At 43.2% G+C, this 13,604-nt stretch overlaps 1 protein-coding gene across 7 annotated transcripts in view; it reads right to left on the reverse strand.

The window, feature by feature from the left end:
• The window catches only part of LOC121582737 (mitogen-activated protein kinase 10), a 112,934-nt gene that overhangs the window by 60,734 nt on the left and 38,596 nt on the right, over positions 1–13,604 (reverse strand). For 5 of the 7 annotated variants that reach the window (XM_041898799.2, XM_041898798.2, XM_041898802.2 and 2 more), the window contains exon 2: positions 2,773–2,844. In XM_041898799.2, the coding sequence (XP_041754733.1) occupies positions 2,773–2,844 (72 nt within the window). Of the gene's footprint in view, positions 1–2,745; positions 2,845–13,604 lie in introns of those variants that run through there. The other 2 variants (XM_041898801.2, XM_041898800.2) reach the window with 2 other exon arrangements.

Consider the following 13,604-nt stretch of genomic DNA (forward strand, 5'->3'; position numbering starts at 1 on the left):
GAAAAACTATGGCAAGACTTGAAAATGGTTGTCTAGCAATGATCAACAACCAATTTGATAGAGCTTGAAGACTTTTTAAAAAGAATTATGGGCAAATATTGTACAATCCAGGTGTGCAAAGCTCTTAGAGACTTACCCAGAAAGACTCATAGTGGCTTGCGAAAGTATTCACCCCCCTTGGCATTTTTCCTGTTTTGTTGCTTACAACCTGGAATTAAAATGGATTTTTTGGGGTGTTTGTATTATTTGATTTACACAACATGCCCACCACTTTGAAGATGCAAAATATTTTTTTGCGTGAAACAAACAAGAAATAAGACAAAAAAACAGAAAACTTGAGCGTGCATAACTATTCACCCCCCCCCCAAAGTCAGTACTTTGTAGAGCCACCTTTTGAAGCAATTACAGCTACAAGTCTCTTGGGGTTTGTCTCTATAAGCATGGCACTGGGATTTTTGTCCATTCTTCTAGGCAAAACTGCTCCAGCTCCTTCAAGTTGGATGGGTTCCGCTGAGGTACAGCAATTAGGCCATTCCAAGACATTTAAATGTTTCCCCTTAAACCACTTGAGTGTTGCTTTAGCAGTATGCTTAGAGTCATTGTCCTGCTGGAAGGTGAACCTCCGTCCCAGTCTCAAATCTCTGGAAGACTGAAACATGTTTCCCTCAAGAATTTCCCTGTATTTAGCGCCATCCATCATTCCTTCAATTCTGACCAGTTTCCCAGTCCCTGCTGATGAAAAACATCCCCACAGCATGATGTTGCCACCACCATGCTTCATTGTGGGGATGGTGTTCTCTGGGTGATGAGAGGTGTTGGGTTTGCGCCAGACATAGCGTATTCCTTGATGGCCAAAAAGCTCAATTTTAGTCTCATCTGATCTGTACCTTCTTCCATATGTTTGGGGAGTCTCCCACATGCCTTTTGGCGAACACCAAACGTGTTTGCTTATTTTTTTATTTAAGCAATGTCTTTTTTCTGGCCACTCTTTCGTAAAGCCCAGCTCTGTGGAGTGGTCCTATGGACAGATACTCCTATAACCGCTGTGGAGCTTTGCAGCTCCTTCAGGGTTATCTTTGGTCTCTTTGTTGCCTCTCTGATTAATGCCCTCCTTGCCTGGTCCGTGAGTTTTGGTGGGCGGCCCTCTCTTGGCAGGTTTGTTGTGGTGCCATATTCTTTCCATTTTTTTATAATGGATTTAATGGTGCTCCGTGGGATGTTCAAAGTTTCTGATATTTTTGTATAATCCAACCCTGATCTGTACTCCTCAACTTTGTCCCTGACCTGTTTGGAGAGCTCCTTGGTCTTCATGGTGTCGCTTGCTTGGTGGTGCCCCTTGCTTAGTGGTGTTGCAGACTCTGGGGCCTTTCAGAACAGGTGCATATATATTGAGATCATGTGGCACTTAGATTGCACACAGGTGGACTTTATTTAACTAATTATGTGACTTCATTAAGCTTGAGGCCAATTGGGTCCTGGACTTCCTGACGGTCCGCCCCCAGGTGGTGAAGGTAGGAAACAACATCTCCACTTCGCTGATCCTCAACACTGGGGCCCCACAAGGGTGTGTGCACAGCCCCCTCCTGTACTCCCTGTTCACCCATGACTGCGTAGCCATGCAGACCTCCAACTCAATCATCAAGTTTGCAGATGACACAACAGAAGTAGGCTTGATTACCAACAAAGATGAGCCTACAGGGAGGAGGTGAGGGCTCTCGGAGTGTGGTGTCAGGAAAATAACCTCTCACTCAACGTCAAAAAAACTAAGGAGATGATCGTGGACTTCAAGAAACTGTTCCATTAATAAATGGAACCCTAGTCACTTTAGTAATGTCACTTAAATAATGTTTACATATCTTGCATTACCCATCTCATATGTATATACTGTATTCTATACTATCTTTTGCATCTTAGCCTATCCGCTCTGACAATGACATTGCTCATCCATATATTTATATGTTCCTTTATTTATTATTGATTTGATTTGAATATCCCCTGTGCCGTTGGATGCTCGGGAATCGTGAGACAGAACAATATGTCCTCGTGAATAGCATCCCCCGATGTATAGCGAACAAAAGTCAATGCATGGGCATCTCAGCCCTCACAGCTAATGTCCATTTGGAGAGCATAAACTGGGGAGTTTTTGAGTCGTTCAGTCAGAGTTTCCTCTTCATTGCTAGCAATAGCATACATTATTTGTTTGATAGTGTTATCTGACAAATTTGAGTAATTTTCATTTAGATGTTTAAGGCTAACCACATTAAAATGATTTTGAGATACAAAGACGATATTTTAAAATATATATATTTTTGTATATCTTTATTTTCTTCAGGATTATGGAAATTCTCCCGGGACCCCGTTTTCACATCAGGCGGCCCAACATGGGCTTGCGACTCCTGGTTTGGGAACCGCTGATCTATTAACACTGATGCTAACAAAAAGTAATTAGCTACAGCACATACAGTATAGGACAAGGCTACAGTACCCCTTGGGTCATCATATGAGACACAAACGCACCTTAGATTTGGATATATGGCACACTTTTCACAAAGCCTGTTTTAGCATGGGTGGCCCCGTAGAAGGCTTTCACCACCACCATTTTAAGGCAGACCTAGTCCCTCAATAGTGCTGCCCATGCCGTCACAGAAGAGATAATGGCAAAAATAGGGGGTGGACCCTCTTTCCAACTCTATGAAACAGACATAACACTAATAAAGGGGAAATGGAAGTGAATGAATACTGTACCTTATTTTACCTGTAAGGAACACACACCTGACAAAAGGCTATTTTCACATCCAGGACTGGTTCACTGCAGTAATAGAAGAAATGCCTGCTCATAAATACCTGCAAGACACAAAGGAGAGAGGAGAGGTTAGAGGTTTGTTTATTTATTAACCCTTGTTTTACCAGTTAGGTTGCCTGAGTACACATTCTCTACAGCAACAACCTGTGGAAGGTAGAGGAGAGGGGGGTCTATCTAGACTGTAGCGGTTTAGCCTGGTCCCAGATGTGTGTGTACAGTAGCCAACTCCTATGGTTGTTTGGGATGACAATGACCATAGTAGTTGGCAAGACACTGGGCGAAAAGGGATATCTTTACATTACACGTTTTTGATATTCTAGAGAATACAGACCATTTTCAATGCATATTTTGAGTTTTGTGGATATGCACCATATCCTGACAAATTCTGAATCCAGATGTGTCTTTTAGACATATATGATATTGGGATTACTCTGAATATCACACATGGACATTTCCTATGGCCGGATATCGACTGATTCAATATCCTGAGATATGTGACATCCTATTTTCTCTCTTCATGTTGACAAATACTGACTGTCTAAGTCGCATACGTGTTTTCTCAGCATATTCAAAATATGAAGCGATATTGATTCCAGATATCCTTCTCTTGGCTGAGGTCCATATCCGGATCTTGATATGCTTTTTGATATGCTGAAAATAAGGACGATTTCTGATGCATTTCTGTTTTCAGCACAATCCATATTTTTATTTCATGCCAAATAAATTTTTGGATTCCCTCCGGATATCATACATTGTATGGCCGGATATTGACTCATTAGCTATCCTGACATAGGCCTATGTGGACATCTTATTTTCTCTATATGATGACAAATACTGACAGTAGGCCTACATAGTATATTTTCTCAGCACATACAATGCATATGCTCTTGACTGAGGTCCATATCAGGATCTTGATATGCTTTTGATATGCTAAATAAGAAAAATGTCTGATGCAGTTTTGAAGACATGGTCAATAATTTGACAAATATTAAATCCATATTTTCTTTCAGACACTGGCTATAAAACATGTAATTCCGTCTGCATAACCGCAAGCTAAAAGCACTGTAACTGGTAGCCTAACAAGAATCAAATATTTTCCAACTGTCTTTTTTTTATTTGAGCTCCACAAATGAGTGTGTGAACGGTGTGTGGTCAAACTGACAACGGGAGAAACAATACCTCAAAAGAAGTTAACGCTGAAGTGAGTAGCTAATTTTAGATGTTTTTTTTGTCTTAGTTACTAGAATCAAGAACGTTAGCTAATTTGGCCAGCAGCCAGTAGGGGGGTAAAAGCTAACTGGTAGCCTAGCTACCTAACAAATACCAAAATTGCCTTCCCTTCAGGGATTTACCCTCTATCAAGCCTCAAGGTGACAGCTAACGTTTTAAAACCTTTAGGCATATTTTGTATTACTGATTAATATAAGCTAGTTAGCTAACTAGAAACTTGGCTAACTAGCTAGCTTGTTCCAGTTGGTTTTCTCATCATGAATGAAGCAGGTAGAGTACCTACCTTGTGGTATGGTCATATGCTATTACAATATTTTCTTGCAATATCGACACAATTTTGATTCATGATCTTTGCATTGACAGTTTGGAGTGGATCACAAACCAACACTAACACCACGTTGGGTCTGGACTGCGAGGGATCGCCGCTGACGACCCAATCTGCACCCATTGCATTATCTATACATAGTCACTTTACCCCTACCTACATGTATAAATTACCTCGACTAACCTGTACCCCCGCACATTGACTCAGTACCGGTACCCCCTGTATATAGCCTCGTTATTGTTATTTTATTGTGTTACTTTTTATTAAATTTTTTACTTTAGTTTATTTAGTAAATATTTTCTTAACTCTATTTCTTGAACTGCATTGTTGGTTAAGGGCTTGTAAGTAAGCATTTCACGGTAAGGTTGTATCGTATATGAAGATTATGACGTTGTTAATGTTTTAAGTGGAACCGGAGAGGACGTTGATTTTAGTATCAAGAGGGAATGTTTTAGTGTGACGCCCCAGGGGAGACTGGTGATTGGCCAGAAGAGGGAGCACCCATCTTTTTGCATTGTTTATAAGTAGGGCTAGACCAAGAGAGGGCAGAGCGGCCATTGCAATCTGAGGCGTCGCTCTCCGGGTGGTCATGACATCTGTCACTTATGCTGTAAACGTGTGATATTAATAAAAGCCTCTAATCACAGTGCAGCCTAAGTGGACTCCTTGTTGACAGCAATAGCCACCAACAACAGACACGACAGTTGTATTTGGCGCATGTGACAAATAAAATGTATTTGAGGGTGTGCAACTTATATTTTCAGTTAAAATAAATCAAAAACATTTTTAGCAAAGATTGGCCTACATTTGCATCTTAACAGAAAACGTGCTGTGATTGGAGCGCTTGGATTTGCTATGCTATTTTTTTTTTTACAAAAATAGCAGAGATGTGCTTTGGAAATAGCAACTCTGATTAAATATGAAGATGTTTGCCTTTCCGTGCCTTGTGGCCTACTACTGAATATGGTGCAAATGTACGCTCACCTTCATGTGAAGAAGCACAATGATTTTCGACACCTGAACAGGTAAAATAATTTGGGTTCTGGACATTGATCATGAGTCGGATTTAGCCCATATTTTATCAGACATACGAGGGTTGAATATTACATATCATGTAAGGATATCTATTGAAATTATGATAGAAAAAAATTGTACGGATACATAAATGTAATGACTACAGATATGATACATTTCTGAAAATATGTGGATTTGTTCATGCCTAAGTATAAAGGCTTAGATATGTCAGCATGTTGACACATACCCTCTCAGAAGTTAGAATATTCTACAAATATGTAAGCGGGTGGGTACACATGCATCAGGTTCTTGTCTTGAACGATCTCACCCCAGATATCTCCCTGGACTCATACGGTAGCAGGGAGACTTCTGAGGTACGGATTTGATGCATGTAGAAACTGTCCCATTACGTAGCATATCCTAGCTCCGTACATGAAATTAAGGACATGCGTATCTGGAGCATGTCTACTCCTTATATCTAATAAAATGTCAGATGTCTGGACATGTATAGATAAAGATATCCCCTGATAGTGAATTGATTGATCAACACGGTTCTATAGATTATATTTCTATAACCCACCCTATGGGCCATATAGCAATGAAAATAAATGCAGCAGCACACTCAAACAGGCAGCTTCCATATTTCATCCTGTCGTAACAAACAACAATGGAACGAACAACAATGTATAAAAATATACAGAACGAATATCTGTTTGATAAACACTGAAAGATGGATAGCCTCGACCCCAGGAGTTCTAGGCTTCTCCAGAATACGGTGTGATGTCTGGCAAAACTAGACTGAAAGAAGGAAGACATGTCTGGATCTCGATCACAACACACTGTAACTACTTGATCAAGCCTAACAGTTCATAGGCTATTGTACAGGAGACATTACACACAAAAATATGTCACAAAAAAGATGCCATGATGAAACACAGGTTGATGTATGTTTTTTCTTATGAATAAAGAATTTATTCACAAGACCTCTCCTGCCATTTTGGTCCTTTGCGACAGTGGAGTGCAGTGGGATTCAAATGTGTTGCATCTAATATACAGGTTCTGCTTTGAAATAAAAAGCATTCTAAGAATAACTAGCTAGTGTCATCCAGGAGTCAAAGACAATATGCTAATTTATGTTGATTACTTCCTTGTATATGCTGTAGGCGTATTTCTCTCCCCCACCTCACCCCCTGTGGAAAACCATAATTAGATTATTTTAAAATATAGCCTAAGATCAGGAAACTGTCCTAGAGAAGGGCTTTACATTTCATACATGAAACATTCAGAAAGCGTAAACAAATTAAGCAAATGGAGGTTGATTTTATATTCCTTCATGGCATTCTTAAAGGAAAATTCCACCCAAAAACTATATTTTGGGAATTTGTTTCATTAATCCATTGTTGACATAGTCCCAAAATGTTTTGCTTGTCTTGAAAACTTGATTACTGACAAGAAAAACATTGGACTAATAAAACAAATATCAAAATATAATTTTTAGGTGGACTTTTCCTTTAAGTGAGGGTTATCATTCTCCATAGTCCACAATTGGCTCAATAGTATGTATACAGACTGTATGATGACATTAATATGTCTACAACTAACCACAGCGATCAAATCCCAAATAACCAATATAACCACTCTCTGGCTCTGGCTCTGGCTCTGGCTGCATCCCAAATGGCATCCTATCCCCTATATAATGCACTATCAAAGGTAGTGCACTATAAAGGAAATATAAAGGAAATAGGATACCATTTGGGACACAGGTTATATCAAGACTGCTTGGCTGCCTGCTCCAGTCCAGACTAAATAGCATGGAGACTGAGATGGCAGTCTTTCAAAACACATCACGGATGAGAGGGTGGGAGAGTGGGGTGGGAGGAGGAAGGGAGAGAGGGGAGTAAAGGGGAGTGCTGTGTTTGGTCCTTCGAGCCGGATGATGTACTTGGAGAGTGCGGGGGAGGGGGGATAGGGAGACGAGAGAATTTAGATTGAGATTTTATTGGGATCCCCATTAGCCGATGCCAATGGTGACAGCTAGTCTTCCAGGGGTCCGACACATCAGTAAAAAGACATTACAGACAAAAATACTTTTTACAATTTACATACATTTAAAAAACATTAACATAGACAATTCGACCATGAAGGCCTGATTCACACAGTCCCCTCTGAACAGTTGATGTTGAGATGTGTCTGTGACTTGAACTCTGTGAAGCATTATGTGGCCTGCAATTTCTGAGGCTGGTAACTCTAATGAACTTATCCTCTGCAGCAGAGGTAACTCTGGGTCCTCATGAGAGCCAGTTTCATCATAGCGCTTGATGGGTTTTGCGACTGCACTTGAAGAAAAGTTCTTTAAATTTTCCGGATTGACTGACCTTCATATGTCTTAAAGTAATGATAAACTGTTGTTTCTCTTTGCTTATTTGAGCTGGTCTTGCCATAATATGGACTCGGTCTTTTACCAAATAGGGCTATCTTATGTATACCACCCCTACCTTGTCACAACACAACTGATTGGCTCAAATTTGTGGAAAGAAATTCCACAAATTAACTTTTAACAAGGCACAACTGTTAATTGAAATGCATTCCAGGTGACTACCTCTTGAAGCTGGTTGAGAGAATGCCAACAGTGTGCAAAGCTGTCATCAAGGCAAAGGGTGGCTACTTTGAAGAATCTCAAATATAAAATATATTTTGACACTTTTTTGGTTACTACATGATTCCATATGTGTTATTTCATAGTTTTGATTTCTTCACTATTATTCTACAATGTAGAAAATAGTAAAAATAAAGAAAAACCCTTGAATGAGTAGGTGTGTCCAAACTTCTGACTGGTACTATATATATATATTGTGATGTCACGAGAGGCTACACAGCTTTCAGCGGGATTGCTCAAGTAGTGCAAGGAGACCAGGTTCAACCAAACCAAGGATTTTATTAAAGGTCTTGGGAAACTAACGAAAGTATAACACAATTCTGTTCTCTGGTGGCTCTTTAAGGGTTAACAGTTCAGGGATGTCTCTTCCACATCCAAAATCATAACTCTCCCTCGCTCAAATAACGTTTCCCCAGTCTTACTGTATTCCACGTTGCAGCTAGTGGCCAACCCAGCAAAACGTCCTTCCAAATGTCCCACACGTATTTCCACAGGTGCATATATCCAAAGGTGAGTATTTCCCAAAGGTAAGTATCTCCAAATCCTTATATTCCTCATGGAAGTGGACGTGCAGCACTCTTGTCCTCCAGAGAGCCCAGCTTGGAGACCGTGTCTCTTCCCTTCAACAAACCTTCAGCTCATCACCTCCTGATTGGTTTCAGCTGCGTGGGAAGATTGGCCATAGAGGGTTGGAGTTCCCGACCATACCAGCAGATGGAGCCCTAGCTGTCTGGGTTTGCAGCCATCTCAGGGGGATGTAACGTCCCTCCAGGACACAGCCTCTCGTGACATCACACATCCCCCTCCTCGGGACCGACGTCCTCGTCGGGGTAAAGGCAGCGAAGAAGGCATCACGCCGGGAGAGGGCGTCCGCATTGCCGTGGTGCTTGCCAGACTGCTCTCTCTTCAACTCCTCCAACTCTAGGACCAGGGACTCAGCCTCCTGTTGTCTCTCCTTGAGTTTCTTACTGAACGCATCAGCCTTGGTTTTAGCAGAGTTTAGCTTCTGTTGAGCAGCTTTCAGTTCCTTCTCTCTCTCTGCCTCCGCATTCTTCATCTTGTTCTCCAACACCTTGTACTTCTCCTCTGCCTTCTTCTGGACCTCCTTACTACTGCGCAGGGTCTCCTCACACTCCTCGATGGTCCTGCGCAGCCTCTCCAGCTCCTCCTGTTGCTTAGGGAAGGAGCTCTGTTGGAGTTTAGCCTGGAGGATATCTAACTCTTCTGTCTTCATGTCTAACTGTTGCTTTAACAAACGATACCTCTCAGCGGTCCCCTTCAGACCAGACAGTTCTTTGTCCAGATTCTGTAGCTCCGTCTCTGTGTCGGTCTGGGCACCTGCCATCCCTATCAGAGCCTGGGCGGGAGTGAGTAACTCGGAGGATTGCACCGGAGCCTTCCCAGGATGAGTCTTGCCTCTCCGTTTCCGAGGTACTCGGGTTATCCTCTCCTGAGACTCTCTCCAGAGTGGGTAAAAGGCTGGGCAGTCTCGTCCAATGAGGACAGGGACGGGGAGGGAATCAACCACCCCCGCCGTCGTGTGTATGGTTCCCCGTGTGCTGGTCATTGTAAGTTCAGTAATGGGGTATTCTCTGGTGTCCCCATGGACACAGGAAACTGGGAGGACTTTCCCCGGGGTCAGACACGTTGGGCCCACCAAATCCTTACGCACCAGGGTGGCCCGGCTACCAGAATCCAGTAAGGCCTCCACATCATGGTGATTCACAGTTACCGGGCAGGTGGGGGGGTCGATCTGGGCCGCCATCTACGACTCCCAAGAGCGAGGCAAAACGATGTGTGGGTGCTGAGCTGGAGGACTCCGCAGTGGGCATAGGTTCATCGGCTGGTTTCCCACACTGCCAGGAGATATGTCCCATCTCCCCACACCGGTAACACTGTCGAAGTTTCCCCCCTCCTGGTGTACTCTTCTTGGACCCGCCTGGTTTCTGGCTCCCCCTGGAGCCGGGATAAGTCCTGACGTGGCTGGGTTCGAGACCTTGGGGTCCTTTGGACGAGTTCTTCCCATTTGTGGTGGGGCCGCACTCCTGGGGTCTTTTCGGGAAGCATTCAGCATCTCCGCTGTGGCCTGGTACTTTTCCACAGCTTCCACGGTCAGATCAGCCGTGGTCAAGGCCTGTTGACTGATGAACCGTTTTGCCTCATAAGGCAGGGCGCGTAGGTAACGATCCACCACAACGGCCTCCACCACCGCCGCTGCTGTATTCCTCTGCGGATCCAGCCATTTCCTTGCGATTCGGACAAGTTCATGCATCTGCGCCCGAGGAGGTTGGTCTGGTTGGAAGGTCCAGCTGTGAAAGCGCTGGGCCATACCAAACTTTGTGAGTCCATATCTGCTGAGGATCTCAGACTTAAGGGCATCATAGTCAGTAACCTGGTCAGGGCCCAGGTCCCGGACAGCATTCAGCGATTCCCCGGTTAGAAAGGGGGCTAACAGACCACCCCACTGTTGCTTGGGCCAGGCTTCCCTAGTGGCCGTGGCCTCAAATGCATGCAGGTATGCCTCAATGTCATCGGTAGCTCCCATCTTAGATATAAAGTCACTTGCCTTTATTGGGCGGGTATTTTGGACCACCCTCTGTCTCTGCAACTGCAATTCCTCTGCCTTCAGAAGGTTGGCTTTCTTTTGCTCCTCCAAGAGAGCCACGTTTGCTTGCATCTGGGCTTGCTGGCCAGCAACAAGGGCTTTCAATATGTCCTCCATTTCAGTCGGCGGGGAGCCTACGGCCAGCTTGGAAACTGGGTGATCAAACCTTCGGTATCCTCCTCTGACATGCACTATTAACGCTTGAGCGTGCCTGTATTCTCCACCATCTGTGATGTCACGAGAGGCTACACAGCTTTCAGCGGGATTGCTCAAGTAGTGCAAGGAGACCAGGTTCAACCAAACCAAGGATTTTATTAAAGGTCTTGGGAAACTAACGAAAGTATAACACAATTCTGTTCTCTGGTGGCTCTTTAAGGGTTAACAGTTCAGGGATGTCTCTTCCACATCCAAAATCATAACTCTCCCTCGCTCAAATAACGTTTCCCCAGTCTTACTGTATTCCACGTTGCAGCTAGTGGCCAACCCAGCAAAACGTCCTTCCAAATGTCCCACACGTATTTCCACAGGTGCATATATCCAAAGGTGAGTATTTCCCAAAGGTAAGTATCTCCAAATCCTTATATTCCTCATGGAAGTGGACGTGCAGCACTCTTGTCCTCCAGAGAGCCCAGCTTGGAGACCGTGTCTCTTCCCTTCAACAAACCTTCAGCTCATCACCTCCTGATTGGTTTCAGCTGCGTGGGAAGATTGGCCATAGAGGGTTGGAGTTCCCGACCATACCAGCAGATGGAGCCCTAGCTGTCTGGGTTTGCAGCCATCTCAGGGGGATGTAACGTCCCTCCAGGACACAGCCTCTCGTGACATCACAATATATATATATATATATATATATATATATATATATATATATATATATATATAGTGGGGGAAAAAAGTATTTAGTCAGCCACCAATTGTGCAAGTTCTCCCACTTAAAAAGATGAGAGAGGCCTGTAATTTTCATCATAGGTACACGTCAACTATGACCGACAAAAAGAGATACAAAAATCCAGAAAATCACATTGTAGGATTTTTAATGAATTTATTTGCAAATTATGGTGGAAAATAAGTATTTGGTCAATAACAAAAGTTTCTCAATACTTTGTTATATACCCTTTGTTGGCAATGACACAGGTCAAACGTTTTCTGTAAGTCTTCACAAGGTTTTCACACACTGTTGCTAGTATTTTGTCCCATTCCTCCATGCAGATCTCCTCTAGAGCAGTGATGTTTTGGGGCTGTTGCTGGGCAACACGGACTTTCAACTCCCTCCAAAGATTTTCTATGGGGTTGAGATCTGGAGACTGGCTAGGCCACTCCAGGACCTTGAAATGCTTCTTACGAAGCCACTCCTTCGTTGCCCGGGCGGTGTGTTTGGGATCATTGTCATGCTGAAAGACCCAGCCACGTTTCATCTTCAATGCCCTTGCTGATGGAAGGAGGTTTTCACTCAAAATCTCACGATACATGGCCCCATTCATTCTTTCCTTTACACGGATCAGTCGTCCTGGTCCCTTTGCAGAAAAACAGCCCCAAAGCATGATGTTTCCACCCCCATGCTTCACAGTAGGTATGGTGTTCTTTGGATGCAACTCAGCATTCTTTGTCCTCCAAACACGACGAGTTGAGTTTTTACCAAAAAGTTATATTTTGGTATCATCTGACCATATGACATTCTCCCAATCCTCTTCTGGATCATCCAAATGCACTTTAGCAAGCTTCAGACGGGCCTGGACATGTACTGGCTTAAGCAGGGGGACACGTCTGGCACTGCAGGATTTGAGTCCCTGGCGGCGTAGTGTGTTACTGATGGTAGGTTTTGTTACTTTGGTCCCAGCTCTCTGCAGGTCATTCACTAGGTCCCCCCGTGTGGTTCTGGGATTTTTGATCATTTTGACCCCACGGTGTGAGATCTTGCGTGGAGCCCCAGATCGAGGGAGATTATCAGTGGTCTTGTATGTCTTCCATTTCCTAATAATTGCTCCCACTGTTGATTTCTTCAAACCAAGCTGCTTACCTATTGCAGATTCAATCTTCCCAGCCTGGTGCAGGTCTACAATTTTGTTTCTGGTGTCCTTTGACAGCTCTTTGGTCTTCGCCATAGTGGAGTTTGGAGTGTGACTGTTTGAGGTTGTGGACAGGTGTCTTTTATACTGATAACAAGTTCAAACAGGTGCCATTAATACAGGTAACGAGTGGAGGACAGAGGAGCCTCTTAAAGAAGAAGTTACAGGTCTGTGAGAGCCAGAAATCTTGCTTGTTTGTAGGTGACCAAATACTTATTTTCCACCATAATTTGCAAATAAATTCATTAAAAATCCTACAATGTGATTTTCTGGAGAAAAAAAATCTAATTTTGTCTGTCATAGTTGACGTGTACCTATGATGAAAATTACAGGCCACTCTCATCTTTTTAAGTGGGAGAACTTGCACAATTGGTGGCTGACTAAATACTTTTTTTCCCCACTGTATATATATATCACAGGTTGTGATAACAGCTAAAGCCAATTGAGAATTTCACATAGAATGTCAAATTTGAGTCTCACCCACTTTGCGAATGTGCCATTTCTCATCATCATCAGTTATTCAGACATACTTGAACCTATATACCTTGAATAAAGGTAGCCTGAATCCATGAAAATGTGTTTCTGTTACACTAACTACAGTAGCCATCAACATAGTGTACAGACAATAATGCACTGCACATAATTCATATCCCATTTCTCAGCATGTAAATCGAATTTGCGACATGGCCTTCCTGCATGTCACTGGCCCTTCCTGGACAAAGTAGCTGACTAAAACTGCAGAGTCATAGGTTACAACAGAGCATTGACAAATGTATCTGCAGTCAGAGATGCGTGGTATTGATAAGCACATGATATATCACCAAGTGAATGTACGGTGTTAACAGAACACATACAAAAAGGCAGAATAGACACAAGAGCAGGAACACTGGCTGCATAGAAGACAA

Source organism: Coregonus clupeaformis, chromosome 15 (assembly GCF_020615455.1).
Source record: "Coregonus clupeaformis isolate EN_2021a chromosome 15, ASM2061545v1, whole genome shotgun sequence".
Taxonomy (NCBI): domain Eukaryota; kingdom Metazoa; phylum Chordata; class Actinopteri; order Salmoniformes; family Salmonidae; genus Coregonus; species Coregonus clupeaformis.